This window comes from Anolis carolinensis, unplaced genomic scaffold (genome assembly GCF_035594765.1).
Source record: "Anolis carolinensis isolate JA03-04 unplaced genomic scaffold, rAnoCar3.1.pri scaffold_8, whole genome shotgun sequence".
NCBI classification, from domain to species: domain Eukaryota; kingdom Metazoa; phylum Chordata; class Lepidosauria; order Squamata; family Dactyloidae; genus Anolis; species Anolis carolinensis.
Window position 1 is genome coordinate 15,244,662 of NW_026943819.1, and position 21,119 is coordinate 15,265,780.

The window sequence follows — 21,119 nt, forward strand, 5'->3', positions numbered from 1 at the left end:
CTCTGGAGGGTTCAATTTCCCGCTTGGCCATGGAAAAACCACTGTTTGACCTTAGGCGAAACATACACACAAAGCCTCAGAAAATCCACGAAATGGTTGACTGAGGAACACCATTATGTCAGAAAAAACTTGAAGGCACACAACAATCACACCGCTCAAAATTATGTTGAAATCTAGAGCATGAAAACACACAGAGAGACATTCTTCCATTGTGCATATTTATATCTTTTTTTCTTTGACAAGATTACTGCCCAATGCTGGTATTTTATGTGGGACTGCACCTAATCCCCCATATTACGTTCATCAAACATTTTCCCTCGTCTCCACCTTAAAATGGCTGCTTTAACTGCAAAAAGAACCTTCTACATCACCAACTAGTTCGAGCCATGCAGAAAAAATGTTTATCTCAGTTGTCCAAATTCCTATAGGCCTCTTTAATAGGAGATAAACTCAATATATTTTTTTGTGGAGAGAGAATCCCAAAGGAAATAAATTGTTCCATCCCTGTCACCACTATAGTTGCTTATCCTATTCTGCACTCGTAACTTTCCACTTCGTTAGAACCAGCTTTTCTTCCAGAACTCACTCTACTTTCTTGCTTCTGTCATTCCAGTGTTATCTAAGAACAATAAGCCCATCCACACAACTATCCTGAACCCTCATGTGCATGTAATTGGGGAAGACGCCGCCTGCATTGCCTACATCCGCCTGACACAGTATATTGATGGGCAGGGCCGTCCTCGCACATGCCAGTCTGAAGAGACCCGCGTCTGGCACCGCCGTGATGGCAAGTGGCAGAATGTCCACTTCCACTGCTCAGGAGCACCAGTGGCACCACTCCAGTGAAGGTAAGATGAGGCCACGAAATGGCAGAGCTTTCCCCACTCCTAGGGAAGATGGGCTGAGAAGAAATGAAAAAGGAAAACAACTATCATGATTCACGGTTCAATAGTCTGTATTGCATAAAAGTTGTACCCCTCTTTGGGAGTTCTGGAATTGGTTTCTTGCATTTCCTCACTTAATCATCACATTAGGGCTGGCTGGGTCTGGGGGTCTCCCTTCTCTCTCCTGCTCTCATGGGAAGTACGTAGGCGATCCCTTGTTGTCTGAGCATGATGGCCTTCCAGGTATAGTGTCTTGGCGCTGGATATGTATGTGGTTGTAAAGACCTATTCTTGACCCGCATGTTCTTCCACAGTGAGGACATCGGTTTCCAGGTGGAAGGTGGTCCCGGTCAGGGTTAGCTTAATGTGCCTTCCTCTTGGCACGTTTCTCCCTTAAGCCTTCCATTTGTGCCTCTTCGAATTCTGCAGCACTGCCGGTTACAGTTGACCTCCAGTTAGAGTGCTCAAAGGCCAGGGCTTCCCAGTTCTCAAGTGTCTGTGACACAGTTTTTAGGGTTAGCTTTAAGCCCATCTTTACATCTCTTTTCCTGTCCACCAATATTCTGTTTTTCATTCTTGAGTTGGGAGTATAGTAACTGCTTTGGGAGATGGTGATCAGGCATTCAGACAACGTAGCCAGTCCAGCGGGATTGATGGCATCGAAGTATTGCTTTAGTGCTAGTGGTCTTTGCTTCTTCCAGAATGCTGACACTTGTCCGCCTGTCTTCCCAAGAAATTTGTAGGATTTTTCGGAGATAACACTGATGGAATAGTTCCAGAAGTTGAGTGTGACATCTGTAGACAGTTCCACATTTCGCAGGCATATTTCAAAGGGTTGGGAGGACAACAGCTTTATAAACAAGCACCTTGGTATTCCAATCTTCAAACACTCTGCTTCATTTGGAAGAATGCTGCACTCACAGAGCTCAGGCAGTGTTGTATTTCAGTGTCAATGTTGACTTTTGTGTGCAGGCTAAGATGGATGGGTGGTTAGAATAGTTTGGGTTAGTTTTGTTTCGCTAGTCTTGCTCATAACTGTTTCATTTGGTTTCATTTGATTATTGTACTTGTTTAAAAATAAAGACAATTTAAAAGCCCGAAGAACATAAGTCAGCTTAGAGTGGCACCAATACCAGGGTTGTTTTTGCCTTTTTAGCAGTGCGAAAATCATTTGGGACTTCTGTATGGAGTAGTTTTCCTTGTCCGCAGAAAAAGCCCATGAGCTCATTTTCCCAGGTGATCAATCTCAGCATCCTCCCTTCCTTCTTGTGTTTTTCAGAACTCATGCTGGCTGTTCTGGCTTCTTACCGAAGGAGACGGTGATTTGAGCGGAGCCGCTAGCCAGGAGCCGCGGTGACAAGCACGTGCCCGCATGCTCGTGTCCCCCCTTCCCATCTCCCCCTGTTTCATTTCCAGTGCCTGTGTTTGCAAAAAGAAAAAGAAAAGAAAAAAAACCCACATAAGACAAAAAAATCCAACCAGACTCAATTCTAAAAAAAACAAAAACAAAAAAAAAACAAATCAGCAAACCCAGCCAAACCAACCCAGCTGTCCAATTCGCAGTGTGGCCGCACTACGCCTCCCATCCCCACCAACCTCCATTTCTTTGTGTCCGTCCGTCTGGCTGTTCAGGTGACCAGGTGTTGCAATGAAAATGTCTCAACTTCAAACAAACCAACAAGCAAAGGCTCCACCTTCCTGTGTCGACCCCAGTGTTGAACGGTGTTAGTTTGTTAGGTGAAAAAATGCATATATATATACATATATATACATAAAATATAAAAAACAAAACAAAAAACCCACAAAAAACTTTTACAGTATTTGCATTCTCTGCCAAAGCATGGGCCTTCTCCAGTGGTCGTGTTCGCGCTTGGAAGTCTGTGACCTGTGTTACTCTTTGTTTTTTTCTTTTTGCGGAGGATGCTCTTCCTGAGCTCTCGGGCTGACCATTTCTTCTCTCCTCTAGCTGTGGTTGTGGATTATGATGATTATAATTATTCAGACTCTTTCTTTCTGTTTTTCTTTTTTGGATGGGAGATTACCCTTTTCTGGAGGAGGGGCCCCTGCTTTCTGGGCCTCTCCCATGCTAACCAACTGCCGGTAGTTTCCCGGTGAGCTCTCGGCCATGGCCAGACTGACGGGTTCTTACATGAAGGGTAGCATAGCCTTAGAGATCTCATTAGATCTCACTACAGGTTTTTTGAATTTCTGGATTCACATTGACGCTCACATTTTCCAAGCATCTCAACCCTGACTTCATGTCAAGGGCTTTCCAAGAGCAGTGTTGTCATGCCTGGGCTCTTGCCATAGTTTTCTGACCACTGTGGGCAGAGTGGGCAGCCTCTGCTTAATTGCGTTGGCTTGGGCAGTCTTGATGATTGGGTTGTATTTGATGAGAAGGAGGCTTGACTTTCATAAGCCTTGTCCTCTCATGGGAACTGATGCTCCCGACACAGGAAGGAGCAGAGGATGCCGTCCTTAAGGATCCCGTCTTCATCTGTTTCCCTCAACTCCAAAAAAAAAAGAAAAAAAAGAAACCCAGCTCAGCTTTAATATAGGTTTTCTCTTTAAGCCGAAAGAGGAAAGGGAGCCAGGGAAAAAGTCAGTGTTACTTTTGAGGGTTTGCTCCAAGTTGTCATTAGACTGGAAGGAGGACTGAGCAGTTATGCTTGTGCTTGCCATTCTCCTCTTTCTCTCTCTTTACCTTCCTCTTTTTCATGGGTTCACTTTCATTGAGAGGTAGATGACTGGCAAGGACTCAGTTAAAATTACTCTTGAGTGGAAACCATTTCAGGTAGCTGCAGCTACATGAATTGACTCTAAAGATGCTAGGTTAAAAGGGGCGATTCTCCAAGAGGGACCAAACCTTTTTGGAAAGGGATGCTAAAGGTTCTTCTCGTTTCAGTAGTTGCCATGTGAAGAAGCAGTGTGAGCTTCCCCCATTACCACCCACAGCTCTGCAAGCTCCTAAAGGAAGGCAAATATTAGCCATTATTCCTTGCATAGGAGGCAGCTGACATTTCCCAGGAAAGCTGCAAAATGTGTAAAAAAGTTATCAAAGGAGGTCCCTCCCCTCTTCAGACTTATTTACAAAGAAGGCCCCTTGCCATATACTCAGCAACTCATTGCCTCAAGCTCTATTCCTGTCTAGATGGTAGCTTGGGGTGTTTTAAGTCACTATCCTTGGCCCAGAGTCAGCAAGGAAGTTCAGTTCATTGTAGCCCACATATTTCTTCTCTTATCCCCAGGTAGGATGCCATCAGCCTATTTCTTTGATAGATGCAGCGTCATTAAACAAGCTATGGTCAATTCTGTAGATTCCAACAATTGAATTCTGTCATTTTAAAAGGAAAGATGGCAAAAACATGGCAACTTTATGTTGCCATCCTATACCAATTGACTTGGGAGTATTGAACTGAGCAAATCTAACTTCTGCGCTGATTGAGCATCAGAAAAGAAAAGCAGTAAGATGGGATGTGTTTAGAATTAGGCAATGTCCCAAGGTCTTAACGTTGTGCCTTCCCTCACATCATACAAAATATACCATCGGCAAGCTGTGTTGCCTCTGCATGGATAGAAGGCCACAGTGCTATTTTTTTCGGTTTTTGAGCCAAAGCTGAGAGAAAAGGGATCCTTTTAGACTGTATTGCAGCAAGCTAAACTGAGAAGGGGTCTTCCATACTATTTGCCATTTGTGTCACTTCCCACCTGTCACCTTGCTTTACGTTGACACATTTGGTTGTCTCCACGTCTACAGTTAAGGTGACTCCCTCAAACTGCTTGGAAAACCACTATATGCCCAGATGAAACTTAAGAGGTTTTACAGGTAAGAAAATAAATATTTATTTCTAATCACCCCCACTGCACCTCCAAGATGGTTCTTTAAAGGTCTAACGAGTTTTCACCATAAGATCATACTGCCTCCACTTCAAGGCTCATAAGATGACTATTATTATTATTATTATTATTATTATTATTATTATTAATATCCCACCTTACTCTCAATAATAGTACTTAAGGCAGCTAACAGCATATTAAAAACAATTCTACTTAAAACAATTCTAAAACCAGAATAAATGTATAAATATACAATTAAAATAGTTTTCCATTAAAACATGTGTTAATAATGACATTAAAACTTTTTTAAATAATCAAAAAGTTCTATACGGTGCAACATCCTGCAGAGAAGAGACTCTCTAGACAATCTTAGTGCCCTAATGGGTTCATAAGAAGCAAGTGTGTTGAGATTGCCATGTATATATGAAGGCAGGAGCAATATCTTTGGCACACGAGGACCTCTATTATGAACTTGTATATCCCTTGTCTCTAGAGACCACTGAAGCAGGACTGATTGTTTGGGACCTAGATGGATTGGCTTAAATGTAGATAGACGTAACTCAAAACCAGAGACATTCCTGATTCTGGGGTGGGGGGCAGAGGCGGTATCTGGTGAAATATATTGCAGGATTGATTATATTATTATTAGTCTATGAACAGAAAATGTCCATGTGAATTTTCCTGCATAGACAGTTGAAATATGACCATCCTCATGGTCTTTGTGATTTTATCCTAAGGTGTCTGCATCCTGCACATTTTGCATTATTGCAGTTCACTTGCCAAGAGGGATGGGGATTAGAAATGTGGTAAAAAGTACTAGTACCAGCATACTCTTGGCCCAAGCTTGCTTTCACTGTTCTTGCACATGGTTATGTGGAGCCTCAGTGTTGAATTAAAGTATCAGACTGCCACATATCATACATTCCAGGGAAGCAGATGACAGCATCAGTGTAGGAGGCAGGGTTATTGCATGCATGTCTACCAGAAGAGGTGCATTTATAAGGAGGTACTTCTGGTTGTACCACCAGCAACATTTGGAAGCACTGAAAAAGAATGGCCATCTATTGTTCTTTGTCACCACTCATATCATGGTGTTAATATGATAGGATTGTAGAAACCCTCAATTTAAATATCCATTCTTGCCATCGTCATATGTCTACTAGTTTCAATTTAAAGGAGAGTTTCATATTTGTCAGAGTACATGACAGATTTACTGTTCATATGAAGCAAAGTGCAACAGAATACATTACCAAAGCATGTAATGGGTTTCCTTCAACAAGTCCTTTAGAAACTGGCTTTGGTAAAAGTTCATTGCTTCAGCTGCAGAGCTCCTAGAATCACTTAATCTTGAATATTGTGTCACTTCTCCCTACAAGTTTCAATGTGTCTAAAAGAGTGTGAAAGAAGCTTTAGTGGACTCTAGTTGGCAGCTCCAACAAAATTTTTGGATTGAGTCACTACTAAGCAGTCTTCCATTATTATTATTGTTGTTGTTGTTATTATTATCACCACCACCACCACCACTCTTTGGCAAACCATTTTGATTTTCAAGATAACCCTTACACCAGCTTATTGTGGAGTAGCTTCCACATCGTATGCTTTTTGATGTCATAACAGTTTGTTTTGCTTTCACTCACCAGAACCAGTGATAGATTAACTGTGTATAGTCTCTTCCAATGAGTAGTATACATTTTCAGCAAACAAGAATCCGTATGTCCGAGCATAAAATCCTACTGCAACTGCAAGATTGATAATGGATGAGCTAAGCCTCTCATGCAAATGAGCCATTTCCTGCCAAAAGGACAACACATGCTTAAACTGAGTTGGGCCACTGCTGAGTTTTCTCTGCATTGACAATTGCCAATTCAGTGCCACAACAGAGGTAATAAAGCCACAAAGATCAGGCATATCCAGTTGAACATCTGTCCAGTAAATAGTCATAGTTCAGTGATGCAAGACTGAGTATGTCCAAGGAATACTTCCCTCTTAATTCCATTTGAGTGTCATGTTTTATTTAGGTCGTACAGTTTGCTTTAAATTTTGGCACATGGCATTTATATAGATACTGGTATCTGCAGACATTATTTACAACTCGCCACATGCAATAAACAAGTACAAATGTATGTGATTCTCTTAGTTCTAGTTAGCCCCAAAAACATGAGTCCAAAAGATTAAGAGTGCCTCTGTGCTGATTTAATAAAGATTGAATTTATAGTGCTAATTTGAATTTATAGTACTTTGAATAAGATTTTCCTGCTTCTTGCAGGGGGTTGGACTGGATGGCCTGTGAGGTCTCTCCCAACTCTACGATTCTAATTTTAAAAGATTCAAGTATAGTCCAGCTGAACAGCATAGCCAAGGTCAAGCAAAGAGACTGTAAAGACTCACTTCTTCTTTGAAGTCACTACAGGCCACAGTTTGAACTAAACTTGGGGAAACTGACTTGTTCTAATTATGGTGAGTTAAAACAAACTACAATCCATAGTTAGAACAAATTTCTAAGCAGGAATGTCAGAGGCTCATTGCGGTTTCCTGGTTCATCTGAAGCAGGCCATTTTTTATTGGTTAGGGCTTTGATCACTTGGTTCTGTTGGGAAGCCCTGGTTGTTCTGTGTATCTTGTCAACATTAGTTGAAAGTGGTCACTTTGACAGCAGACTAGTATGATGGGTGCTGTGTGCTACCATAAATGAAAGCATGCAAAATGGGTAGGGGCTGGCTGGATTGCTGATATAAAAAAAACTATATGGATTCTAATTGTTTAAAGCTTTGGATACTTGTACTTGTCAAATTGCAAAATTAGGCAAACATATGTTTGACTATGCTAAGAACTAAGAATGTGCCTCCCCGGGAGTAACGCTGTAAATAAGCCAATAGAATGATCAGATTTTAATGCTTATGCCAATAAAAGAAAATGAAAATGGAGCAGGTTGTCCCACAGCATTTGTACCAGCTTTAGAAATCATTGTCTATATTGCTTTTTAACCTTTCGTCATCCAAATGATTCCAAGATTTCACCCAGGTTGCTTGACATATGGACTGCCATGGTTGGGAAAATTTAATAAAAAGTAAGACAGTGATATTTTAGAGAATTGCCAAGATCACAATGGAGGATACTGGGCCTAAGCAACAATTCCTTTCTGTGCAGCTAGCAGTTAAAAGCACATGAGCTTATATCTGCCTTTGATAAACAAAGGTTAATGGGACAATACTTTACTAGTTTCTGTGCCTCTTAACAGTCAAGCATACATAACATTTAACAGGTGACTCGTGTGGGATGCAGTCTATAAGTGCATTCCTGGGGATCTACAATTGAGTATACAGATGTCAGATTTACCTCTCCTAGCTTTTGTTCAGCTGAGAGAGTGTGTTTTGGATGTCTGATATCAGTTACTGGAAAAGGTGATCACTTGTATACATTTGTGCTTGTATACATTTGTACGGGAAACTGTAGGCTAATACGTCAGAATCTAAGAGAAGGAATTCTATGTGCACTCTCATTGATTCCCAATAAAAAATGCCATCCTAAGCAGAAATCTCCGTTAGTGTGAGCTGGACTCACAGTGGATCAAGCTGGGCAAATTTGCATGTATTGTATACACATTTGATTGTATAATCTTAGGATGCAAGGCCCAAATGGCTCTGCTCTGCATTGCAAATGTGCAGATACAGGTCACGGTGTGGAAGCATTAGACTTCTGGAATAGGTTTGTGGGGAAACTGTGAGGCTGATAAAGAATCCAAGTGGCAATGAGATATTGGAACCTGTTACAATAAGGAAGATAGATGGGTGCCTTTAGTAAACTTGCCATTTTTTAGACAAAGAAAAATAAAAATGGTCTTTTAGGTGCAAAAGTGATTTGGCCCTGAAAACAGAAGCTGAGACTTGAGATACTTGAGAAAAATGCTAGCAAAGCTAAGATGGTGTTGTCCTTTGGCATACTTCTAGATCCAATGATCCAATGTTGTGGGTCCAATATTCTGGTCCTGTGAATCTCTGGGAGACCTGTGGATTGTCACAAATGCAAGAAAATATTGGAAGTGTTCTGAAGTTCACTACTGTTGTTTTGTGTTTTATATATGTATTTAATTATTAACCAGAATGGGTGGTTACTACAACTTATTTGAAAGTGAGTTGCTGCTCCTGGAGGCTTCCCCCTCCCCAGTTTTCACCCTCAAGGATTCCCCATAGAGCGGTATTGATATCCTAAATGCTGTTGTTAGGCCTTGCTGTTAATCACTGAGCCAATGGAATTTAGGTATGTGACAACTCAAGATTCAGCAGTTGGTTGAATGAGGTAATACTAACTGGGCCTAAAAAATAATGTCCACCTGTGTTTTGTAATTTTATTCTAAAATGCCAGTACAGTCACTGTATAAAAGCGGTCTCTGTCATGTGCAAGACCTTCTAAAATCCTCCTGTGAAACAAGCTAAGGATAATACTAGTCTTGATTGCCAGTAATGCCATATTAACTCATATCCATGCTTGGACTTTTTTCAGTGATCTAAGTACTGTGGAGCAATGCAGAATATGTGCCCCTTAGTTGTGTTTGGACTATAATTCACATCAGCCCTAGACAGCGGAGATGAGAGATGATAGATACTGCAGTTCAGTAACACCCAGAGGGGAATGTGTCCACCATGCTTTAGCACCAATTCTCCTTTTTGGCAGAGTAAGATTCATACTTCATTCTGTTCACAGATCTAATAAATAGGTAGTCTGATTCCTAAAAGAAGATTTGTGGAAGATGGTTTCTCCGTAGATTTGCAGACAAAATCTATAAACATGTCTGATTTCAGACATTCCAGGATGACAGGCCCATATGGCATGCAAGCCATACGCAGCCCAGAGAAATCCACAAGAAAAACTACCTTATAAAAATTAAGTTCCTCAAAAGGGAATGCAATCAGGAAGAACAGGCAGGTTACAGCACTCACTGTTGAAATCTCATTTGGCCTGGTAGCATCTAGATCCTACCTATCAAGGTGTTTTTAAACAAACAGCTGCATATTCGGCAATGCAAGTTTCAATGCTGAGAAAGCATTTGAATGTGAGGTGGGAGATGTACAAAGTCTATTATGTGCCTTGGGGCTACGCCATGGTTAAATTGTTATCATGCAAACCTTATATAAAAGAGAATGTATTTGCACTTTAATTTCCTCATCACCTAAAGCAGGGGTGGAAATCATACCACCCTCTAGATGTTGAACTGCAACCCTCAACACCCCAGTCTCCTTTGCTAGGAGTACAGAGTGCTGGGAGTTGTGGTCCACCAACATCGGGTAAGCCACAGCTCAAGAACAATAGACACAATCCTATTATCATTACTGAGGGCCTTGGCTGCCCTGTACAAACCGATAAAGAATTAGGGGTCTTCCAGAATATCTTTACTATGACATTGAATTATTGAGGTGAGATTGGGCTCATCTGTTCATTCCATTGTTGAAAGGTAGACACAAGGGACAAACTCTGACATTACAAAAGGGAAAACATGGGGTGTTCTTGTGACCCCAGCAGGTGGATTCCATTGAGAAGCCGAGTGGCTTCTGTATGCGGTCTTTGTCCAGGCCATGGCCATCACCTCATTCAGCATTTTCACATGCCTAATGAATGTAAGGGCAATTTGGACTATGCTAGCATCACTGGACAGGGGTGGGCGAGGGGGGAGGGAGAAAAGGGAGTGGGCTCTGGTGTGGGGAGGGATGGATGCCCCACCAGCACTGACACAACATTGAAAGCACTTTATCTTAAGAGATTAGATCTCATTCCTACCAGTCCCAGGACCGGGCATTGCACTACACTGCTGTAAGCGCTGGACAAAGGTTCAGAGGGAGGAGGTAAGAATTAAACAATACTCTTCTTTCTGGATGAAGCTTTGGCAAGGATTTTTCCCTCCCCTAACCCAATTGTGTCCTTTGCACAGAGAAAGGGGTGTGCTAAGGAGACCTGAATGAAGACTGGTGAGGTTTAAGTTAACATGTTCTCCCTCTGTCTCTTTCAAACAAGCAACCTAACAAACTGTTAAAGCGACTCTTCTCCCGCACCCCTTTCTGCACACCCACCAAAGGGTGGAGAGTGCTTCCAAGCCAGGATCCTACAGTGCACAGCAGGGAGGAGATGCCATTCAGAGCCATCACATTCTCGCTGGCTTGCCTTTTGCTCAGAGAACCTTTATTTCTGCATTTCCTTTCCAGGGGAGGGGTTGGAAGCAAGGGAGGTGGGTATCAGATTAAAAGTGCAAAGAGTGAGAATTCACATATGGGGGCATAATATAATATGCTTGTATGGTTTCTGTGGAAGACAGACTTGAGAAGTGTCTCTACATCCATGTATATGAAAAAAAAATTACAAGCCGCATGTTGAAACAGGTGTTTCATTATTAAACATTAATGTACCGGGGCCTCCTCCCCTTTGATGTTCACCTTGTTTACTATGGAACTAAGTGCGTCGCTGGGGGTATTTTTGGAATGGGGAGGGGGTTGTATTTTCTTTTGCATGACCTTTAAAGAGAAAAAAAATCTATATATATATATCTATGAGAACTAAAAGCAAAGCTGAGCTGTTAGTCTGTCCCATGAATGCTGGTGGATCTTTTCCTCTTTCTGACTTAACTCTCCCTTTCTTTTTCTTGCCATTTCACTGTCTTTTTTTCTGAGCCTTGTAAGTGTAAGAATGATTCTGACTTTGTTTTTGTCTCGGAAAACTGCAAATAAAACACAAAAATGGGGCAAGAGTTTGGCTGGAGCTTCCTTTTGGCTGTATTCCTGAGCTTTCAGAATTTGAACATCTCATCAGAAGCATTATTAAAACTGCCTTGAAAGAAAGCAAGCTACTCACTTTGTATTCTGTGCAGAACCCAAGAGAGGCCCTGTTTACATTTGAAAGGGACACATTAAGTCTAAGAGGAGACTTTGGCTAGGAGGACCAAAAATGTACGCCAAGGGTTTAAGACAGGGGTCCTCAAACATTTTAAGCTGAGGGCTGGTTCACAGACTGTTTGGGGTCCAGATTAGAGTTTGAAAAAAAACCCCCACAAACTAATTCCTATGCACACTGCACATATCTTATTTATAATACAAAAAAGTAAGACAATACAATATTTAAAACAAAGGACAATTTAAACCAACACAACTTACCAATATTTCAGTGGGAAGTATGGGCCTGCTTTTGGCTGAAGAGATAGTCAGGTTAATTAGGCTTGTTGCTGTGTGACTTCAAATTGTTTTAGACTTAGGGCGACCGTAAGGCAATCCTATCACAGGTTTTTCTGATGACGATTTATTCAAAGGGAATTTGCCTTTGTCTTCATCCTTTCCCCCCACCTCCCTCCTTCCCTTTCATTTCCCTGCCTTCTTCCTTCCTTCCTTCCTTCCTTCCTTCCTTTCTCCTTTATCTCCTCCTTGTCTCTTTCCTTCTTTCCCTTTCTTCCATCCCTCTGTCTTGTTTCCTCCTTCCCTTCCTTCCCTCCTCCCTTCCTCCCTCCTTCATTTCCTCCCTTTTATCTTTCCTCCCCTTCCTGTTCTCCATGAATGGCAGAGGCTTGCGTGGGGTACAGGAGTGAATGGGGCTGGGAAAACAACCCTGGTGGGCCGGATTCAGCCCGTGGGCTGAAATTTGAGATCCCTGGTTTAAGGCTATAACACAAAAAGTCTTGCATTTATAAAATAGCCCACAGCCATTTTTGAATGCTCAAATGATAACTTTATCCACATAGGTATAATCCAATACATAAATTAAGCAATATTTATTAAAATACAATCTTTAGTAAAAGCTTCCATATTAGAAAGAAGGAAGAAGGTAAAGAACCAATGGGTGCACATGAGCCTAACCAGCTTGCTCTACACTGATCTGGGCAAGTTTCTGAAGTCCATTTTCATTTAAAGAATGACCAAATGGATTAACAGTTTTGGCTAGTGTGTAGTAAGGAAACTCACTGCAGTTTTCTACCCATCCTCTCGTATTAGGAAAGCTACTTAAGATCAAAGTAATTGCCCACAGAAGAAACCAACTGCAAAGGATATGGACTCTATAGGAAACCCAACTGTCCTGGGGTATATCTGAAGCAGAGGTTGCAGGAGGAAGGAAAAATTAAGGCTGGTGATTGCTGGCACCTAGAAGGGTGCTGCATTGATTCTGCCAATGCAGTCACTGCATAACGTTGCTTCAAGTTTGTACTCATCCAGGTGCACACTTCAGCCAAACTCCTTCCCAAGGGCACAGGGAGCAAAGAAGTGCAGGAAAGCTATCAAGTCCCACGCTGCATCACTATTCATATAATGGGCTGACAGAAACATCTTAAATCTTGAGGATCACACTTGCCCAATTACCTTCTTTTAGTCCCAGGTTTAGTGTCTGTTTATAAAGTACAAGAGGCCTACAATTTAGTAGTTGCTGGCTGCTCGAGATTATAGGAACTGAGAGTGAAACACCACAAAACAAAATAAAAAGGAATGGACTGAAGAATTGCACTCAACAAGTCTCAGGTCTGGCCGGACCATTTTCAGAAACCCAGGTTTAGTATACTGCTTGTTATACAATAGTTGCAACTGGGAAAATAAGGTTACAGCCAAATGGCTGTTTTCCCCACAATCTTACTAATGTACAAAAGCACTGTGTGCCATTTCCTTTCACTTGGTTACAAGAACTGCTTCACTCCAGCCCCCTTGTCAAGCATTCTTTAAGCATTTATATGCAAATCAATCCACCACAGTAGTGGTAAGAAAAGGTAAGATGGAAAAGCAGGGCAATCCCCAGCTGTAAACCAGCATCCCCTGCCTTCCAGGACAGAATGTGCCTCGAATTTCAGGCACTACTGAGAGAAAAGCAAGAGCATTATAGGAACATTTTCTACACTTACACAAAACTAGCCAGCAAAGTCGAACTTTCCAGGGCAGGGTACAGGACAAAACACCCAGCTAAGAACATCACAAGACAACACCAAGATGTACAACGTTATGCCCGATATAAGACAAGTCGCGCTCCACAAAACTGGTACAGCTCTGAGTGTAAAATAGCAGGTGGCGTTTTTTCGGCAACAGCACAATGTTATCGGATAACGGCAACTTGTTAATACTATGGCAGAGGCTCTGCCTAACACCAGCCATAACACAAAGTTGCCAGTGAAGAGGGATTGTCAAACTGTGAAGTAACTCTTCCACATCATCCAGAAAAGTACGAAAACACAAGCTACCTACAAAATAATCTGACCAGCCCCATGGTTAAGCTCTTCTCCAACCAACGCAAAATGCATAAGATTTCCCACAGATGGTGCCACATGCCTTTTTAAATAAAACCTGCCTTAGGGGCAGAGCTAGTTGTGAAAATTAGCTCTCAAAAGCTACTCATTTTCTGCAGAGATCTACTACCAAGATGAGAAAACTTCCAGCTTTGAATCAGAATTTTAACAATCCCTATACATTCCTTTCCATGGAGCACTTTTATTCAATTATCAAGCAAAACAGTTCTTCCCAGATTGTGTGTCCACAAATAGTACCTGGGAAAGTCAGAACAGGCTGGGAATGTCTAGACTGTTTCTACTATCTTTGCATGGCTAAAATGGGGAAATTCAGTACACAAGGAAATTCATCATCATTGGATGACACACCAGGACTGGTCTCAATACCAGCTTGCAACCTCCAGATGGACAAACTGTTTAGTTAGTATCACAAGAAGAAAATAGCGACAAATGCAGTCTCAGTTCATGTCTGCTTGCAGGTTTCAGAAAGAATCAAAGAGCTCCACAAAGTCCAACAAAGAAGGAATCAGCCCAACTGCTAGAACTAGGGCCTCTTTGATAGCAGTGGGGAAAGTCAGTGTATCCTTACCCCTATACAAGCACCTTGTCCAAGATGACTTCTTTCCAAGAGAAGGAAATTTTAAAAGATTGCTTTGAATTCATGAACCGCAATATCATATCCCAATCTATGCACCCAGTCTGGCCGAGGTGGTTAAAAATCTAGAAATATGGACTGCCACTGTAGGTAGTGTTGGGACCCATCTTCTTACTGACTTGTTCTCGGAGTCCTGAATGTAAATGAAAGCCTGATAGTCCAGAATACGCCGTAGGTCACAGCCAACCAGGGTCACATGATCTTGCAGCATGAGTTCTGCTTGCGAGCCTGAAAGATCATTTAAAAGAAGCACAGGAAGATATGTTCTCATTTACAAGCTTGCCAATACCCAATAGTATGTTGCCAAGCTTTTAAAAAACATTACAAATCAGTTATGAACTTTTTGTAGATCCAGGGCAAGGAAGAAAACCAAGAATGATTTAGCAGTATAGTACAAATCACAATTTAAAACCTGCAACATTAAAATTAAAATAGGGTTTAATTCATAATTATTAAAACAGATTATTAAAATCCCCTAAAATCATTAAATACTATAAGCACTAAACCTCAACCACCACCTTCAACTGGTCACTCAAAAGTCTTCCTGTGCTCACAAAACCATAGATACACTCCTTACGACTAGAACATACTTACAGTTTTATAGAAGGCTTTTGACTGAGTTCCAAGAACTTCTGATTTAGATACTAAGTCGTCTAGTTTCTCTCCTCGTTCTAACAAGGATTCCATTGTATTGTGCTAAGTGGAAAAAGACAAAGATGAATGAGGGAGACTGGGTGTTGTAATCCTTCTATACACAGCTGCACAGAACACTGCAGACAGTAAGAGCATGATTCGTATGTCTATGATCATAGCCATTTCCAGAGCCTGACTTCCAGGTTTCCCCTATTTTAGCATTGTTCTTATGATCAGGACAAGAAGATCCTTTACCTATCCTGAGTTTTTACTAAAATAAACTAGTTTTGGACTCTAGTTCTTGAAGCATTTACTCTTTGATATCCTCTGCCAATTTTATCACTGGGCTCATCTTAAAGTTTATACCAGCCATGGAATGATTGGATACAGAATCTGTAGGTATGGAGGGCCAATTGTGTACTTTTCTAGCATCTTTAAATTATGTTATGTTTATGTAGGCTTTAAAATGTTGTGTGTACTGTTGCATTAGTGTGCTTAGTCCATCTCATCAAACCCCCCACCCCCAGCACACAAAGAAGTACTAACTAAGAAGATATTAAATTCTGGATAAAGAAAGCAGTGCAGCCAAACAGGCCTCTGAATACTAGTATCCCCAACCTGCTTGAGATTCACTCTGCTGTGGGGATCTGGAAATAATGCAGGCTGTATTTTTTGCCATGTATACACTTTTTTAAATGGCCACAACAAAGTTTTCCCAAAACTAGCCCCCTTTTTCAGTGTGTTTAAAACAGCAGCTCCCCTTACCAGAATGACTTTGGTCTCATCCAGTTCTGCTTGCACTTTTGTCATTGCATCTGCCTCACGAGGGTTCTTAAAAAGAAATACATTATTTTATTTCAGCAGGCTGCACCCAAACAAAACTACCACAATTAGAGTTTTACTTCCACATTTTAAAAGTGTCAGCATTATTCCAAATGACACAAATCACACCTCAACCTTTAGATAACGGTAATATCCAATGAAAGAACTTTTCCTATCGTCTCAAATATAACTGGTTATTTCTCACAGAGCTTGCCCCAAAGTCCGGAAAAACTTTTGATACAGTGATGGACGCAGGACTGAAATTACTATCAAACCAACACCTTCAATGATTGTCTGCCAAGCATGTAATTAATGAAAAAGGCTGGACAAAGAATACTAAAACATACAGTGAAAAGTGTGAAGACAAACTCAACGTTATGTATATTTTAACACAGTGTATTATAAACCATTTAATCAACTTTTGTTGATAACAGATTCTTTAGATATTGAATTTATATTCTGCCTTTATAGCAAAGAGTGGCTAGGCAGCTGAAAAGTACATAAAAGATACTAGATCAAGATAATCAAGCAAGATCTCTGACTCAAATATTACATTTCTTCGCTTAAAACATCTAATTCAGTCCAACAATACCTGATATTTACTAAGATAGCCATCCAATGCTGTGTAGTTTATTGTTGTTGGGGTTCCAGAAGGCCAGTCTATCTTACTGACTTGCCTGGAGAATTCATCCAGTACCTTGAATACAAAGTAAAAAGATGTCACTTTGCTTTTCGTTCTGATGGACTTCAGGATGAAAGCCAAATATTTAATTTTATACATTTCACAGAGGGAATAAAACATCACACCAGGAAAGGTGGTCTCATCAATGAACCATCAAAGCTTGCTTTGAAACCTCCTTCAAACTATGGTAAGATACAATGGCAAATAAATATATTTATAGCTACAATGCCTTTTCCACACTTGGTAGCAGGTGTATTCTGTGACAAGAAGATGCCTGGTCACCTAAAATCAAAAATCTATTGAACTCTCATAAGGCCTGCTGCAATATACAGAGCCAAATTTTGACCGGCAACAAAGAAAGCAGAATGCTACCTTGGTGTTACGAAGATTGTTTTCCAGAGGTATCTGCGATATGGAGGTGGAAACTAAATAGTTGGCTAGAATTGACGTGGAGCCCGGTGGCGAAGTGCGTTAAAGCACTGAGCTGGAGACCAAAAGATCCCAGGTTCAAACCCGCTGTGGCCGCTGTTAGCTCCAGCTCCTGCCAACCTAGCAGTTCGAAAACATGCCAATGTGAGTAAATCAATAGGTACCGCTCCAGCAGGAAGGTAAGGGCGTTCCATGCAGTCATACCGGCCACATGACCTTGGAGGTGTCTACGGACAACGCCGGCTCTTCGGCTTAGAAATGGAGGTGAGCGCCAACCCCCAGAGTCAGACATGACTGGACTTAACGTCAGGGGAAACCTTTATCTTTTTACTAGAATTGACGTGTCAGGGTGAAAACCAAACCAGCTATAGAAAGGATTGGAATGTCATAGCATGGCTTAATTGATCAGTGATGGTTTGAAGAAGGGTGCTGGGACAAGAGGAGGAATCTACCTTTTTGTTGCCAAACCCATACCATTTTCAAGTGTCAAAATACAGGCAATCAATAACGTCACTAGTGAAAGCATAATCACATATTGCCTTTCTTAACTGGAAGACGGAATGATAGTAGCCAGCACTACTGGTGCTACCATACAGCCTGTTAATTTCCCATAAAAATTATCAGACATGCTGATCATTACTCCATGCTTGTCAATGTCATTTTGGCTCAACATTAGGCTTGGATTCTGAAAACCAAACATGTTCTGATGTGATATCCCAAGACAAGTCATGGTTTTATCCATAATTTTGGCAGACTTTTAGCTGTTGAAGGCACGCAAGAAATTATACTATGTGTTCTGCAGCTGCTCATCCAGAGGCAGGAATCATGCCAGTGCAAGCTGGTATTTACCTTATCCAACAATGTGAAACAGACCCGAGGTGGATACTCATTGTCTGCTATCACTACTGCAGCCAACCCATCGTTCCTCACATAGACATGACAGAGGTATTCTGTAGAAGGCAGAAAAATATTGTATTTCATCTCATATCAAGTATTTGCAAAAAAAGTCAGTAAAAGATAACAGGTCTGTCTAGAGCTCCTTTCAGCATGCACATCCTCACCCCTTTACTAGGCAGGCTGGGGATGATGGGAGTTGTAGCCCAGCAAGAAGACAGAGTCATTTGACTGGTTAGGAAAGCCAAGTGTTGCAGTCCAGCCAGATCTGGGGCTGATGGGAGTTGTACATTGTTTTTAAGTGTTATATACTTTAAAACCATGTACCATGTTGGGGCCCCTGATGCCGGCTCTTCAGCTTAGAAATGGAGATGAGCACCAACCCCCAGAGTTGAACACGACTGGACTTAACATCAGGGGAAAACCTTTACCTTTACCTATACTTGAATGCTGTTTTAAATTTTTAATAATGCAAACACTTGGTATCCGTGGGAGTTTGATTCCAGGATCCCTCATGGAAACCAAAATCCAGAGAGGCTCAAGTCCCATTATACACAATGGTGTCCCTTATATAAAATTACAAGCTCCAAGTTTGCTTTTTGAATTAAAAAAAAATTCAATCCATGGGATGGTTGAAAACTCCGGATATAGAATCTGTGGATATAGAGGGCCAATTCTATACTTTTCTTGCCTCTTTAAATTATGTTATTGATTAAATTTACTGTTAAGCAGGTCATATGATACATGATAAGACATAAATAAAGAAATAAAGTGATCTCTTTCCACTAGAAATACAGCTTTCATGTTAAAGGTAGAAGTGTACTAGGAGTCACCTCCAAACTCCCTGCCAGGGAATGTTTGCATATGTACATTTGTATTTAATTGTACTCTTACCTTGTTCCTTCACAGAAGCTCTGCTACCGGGCTCTGAACGCTCTACTATCAGTTGACTTGTAAAGGTCATGAATTCCTGAACACTAGGGAATGGGGAGGAGCAGAAAGGAGAAATTTCCAAATTGGTTCCCAAAGTTTCATGTACCCACCAAATAGATTGCTGAACCACAAAAGCTAGATAGAGGAAAGCTATTTTGCAAACAACTGAACTGCAATAAATTCACTGCAAAACAAAGGTAAGATATCCTTTAGAAAAGAGACAATTTTATTTCAAAAACAGGCCCCAAATCCACAGCCCTTCAGAAGCAAGCAATATTTGTTCAAACTGACAACAAGGTGCAGTTTATACTTCATAATTTTGTATATAACTGTAGCCTACAATGCGTGGTAGCAAACATGATCAAAGAAATCAATGAACTGAGAAAAATTGACTTTGAGAGTGTTATGATTGAGCCTCATGGCTCTGTTACTGACAGACGTGGGCGTAAGACTCCTCGGGAGTCAGATACTCTCGAGGAGCGAGAGAGAAAAAGACTGCGAGACATATTTGCAGCACCATCTGACGAAGAATCTTTCGAAGGGTTTACGGAGAGAATGGAGGAGGGGCTGGTTAGCTCAGAGGAGGATGAGATGGATTGGACTCGGGTAAGGGAGGAATTGGGGGCCACTGGCCATGATGGGGCAGAAGATGAATGGGGACCTTCAGGATTAGACCCATGGCTTAGCTGGAGGGATGGGACGGGATCCACAGCTGGAGATGCTGTTGGGCGTAGTCAGAGGTGTTCCAGCTCTGACGAGGAAAGTGATGAGGAAACGCCCGGGTTAAGGAGGACAGCTGACAGTGATGAAGATTTGTAACTGGCATAAAATGGGGCTTGGGAGCAATTGCAAATTGCGTCAGGCAAGGTAATCTGGGCAAACGCTTGGGATCCGTGTGTGTGTGGGACGCTTCCCTGAAGACTTGTGTACTTTCCTGTGCTGAGACGTAAGTTGATTGGAATCCAGGGTCAGACGGCGGGAGGGATTGTGTGGGCATTTGTTTGTGCAAACCTGTGCTTACTCTTATTAGCTTGACCTTCCGTCGTCTTTCTGACGGACGCCATCTCCTGCTTTGAGAACCCGGACTGAACTGACCACGGCTTGTCTTCCCCCCTTCTTGGACTTGGAAAAACTACAAACGTCTGCTTCTGGCTTTGATTTACGGAACGGAACTGGTCTACTCTACTTCTACAATCCTTGGCTGAATTGCTCGTGTTGGAGATCCTGTCTACTGTGTGTGTGTGGGAGCGACGCAAGTTACTCTAAGCACAGTGCTGGCAGCAGAGAGGAATCTGCTGCCAATTAGTTGCATTCTTTGTATCTTTTGTTCCTTGGCTTTCGTTCTGTTAATACCTAGGCTGAAGCAAGCAGTTTGTTTTTACCCGGATTAAACTCCGGTTTAATCCGGTTTATCTTTTGAACATTTACTTTTGTCCCTTTTTGCTCCTAAAGGCAAAAACTGCCTGGCCCTTGTGTTTTTACGGGCATTTTTGAGTTCTGTAATCTAATAAACTCTGTTACTTTGAATCTTGTGGCGTTCTGTCCTTGACAGATTGCCTGACGCCCATAAAAAGTTTATTGCAGCAATAAACCCGTCAGGAAGACGATGGATGAGTTAAGAGCCAAAGTAGACCAATTGCAAACGGCCTTAAGCCAAACAGCTTTTGCTGTGAAAGGACATGTTTTGACTCCTGAACGCTTTGACGGAACCAGGTGCAAGTTGCCAACCTTTTTGGCACAAGTGGAGCTTTATTTTTCTCAGCTCAGTGCTCATGCTTTTCCTACTGACACTAGTAAGGTGGCTTTTATTTTGAGTTTGTTGACCGGTCCCGCAGGACAATGGGCCACTAATTTAATTTTGGGAAATGACCCAGTCAAGGACAATTTGAATAATTTCAAAAGGTTGTTAACTGATACTTTTGGGGATCCTCTCCGCACGGAGAACGCTGGGTGGGCCCTGTATCGGTTGAAACAGGGAAAGGGGACTGTTTTGGATTATTTAAATAAGTTTAACCTGTATCGCCACCAGCTGGATTGGGGGGAAAATGCATTCATGCTTTTATTTACTGCCGGGTTAAGTGATATGCTCCAGGATGAATTAGCACGCTTGGAGCC

General features: G+C 41.6%; 2 protein-coding genes across 14 annotated transcripts in view; one reads left to right on the forward strand and one right to left on the reverse strand.

Annotated features, from left to right (window-relative positions):
• camk2b (calcium/calmodulin dependent protein kinase II beta) overlaps positions 1 to 11,448 on the forward strand; it is a 178,968-nt gene extending 167,520 nt beyond the window's left edge. For all 12 annotated transcript variants that reach the window (XM_062960773.1, XM_062960769.1, XM_008116015.3 and 9 more), the window contains 2 exons: positions 614 to 848; positions 2,164 to 11,448. In XM_062960773.1, coding sequence (XP_062816843.1) covers positions 614 to 846 — 233 coding nt within the window. In that variant the 3' untranslated portion in view covers positions 847 to 848; positions 2,164 to 11,448. The remainder of the gene's footprint in view (positions 1 to 613; positions 849 to 2,163) is intronic.
• A 314-nt stretch (positions 11,449 to 11,762) lies between these two features.
• The window catches only part of ykt6 (YKT6 v-SNARE homolog), a 57,059-nt gene continuing 47,702 nt past the window's right edge, over positions 11,763 to 21,119 (reverse strand). For both annotated transcript variants that reach the window (XM_016995612.2, XM_003224196.4), the window contains 6 exons: positions 18,966 to 19,048; positions 18,027 to 18,127; positions 16,659 to 16,763; positions 16,010 to 16,075; positions 15,206 to 15,307; positions 11,763 to 14,839 (listed from right to left, as the gene is read on the reverse strand). In XM_016995612.2, coding sequence (XP_016851101.1) covers positions 14,804 to 14,839; positions 15,206 to 15,307; positions 16,010 to 16,075; positions 16,659 to 16,763; positions 18,027 to 18,127; positions 18,966 to 19,048 — 493 coding nt within the window. In that variant the 3' untranslated portion in view covers positions 11,763 to 14,803. The remainder of the gene's footprint in view (positions 14,840 to 15,205; positions 15,308 to 16,009; positions 16,076 to 16,658; positions 16,764 to 18,026; positions 18,128 to 18,965; positions 19,049 to 21,119) is intronic.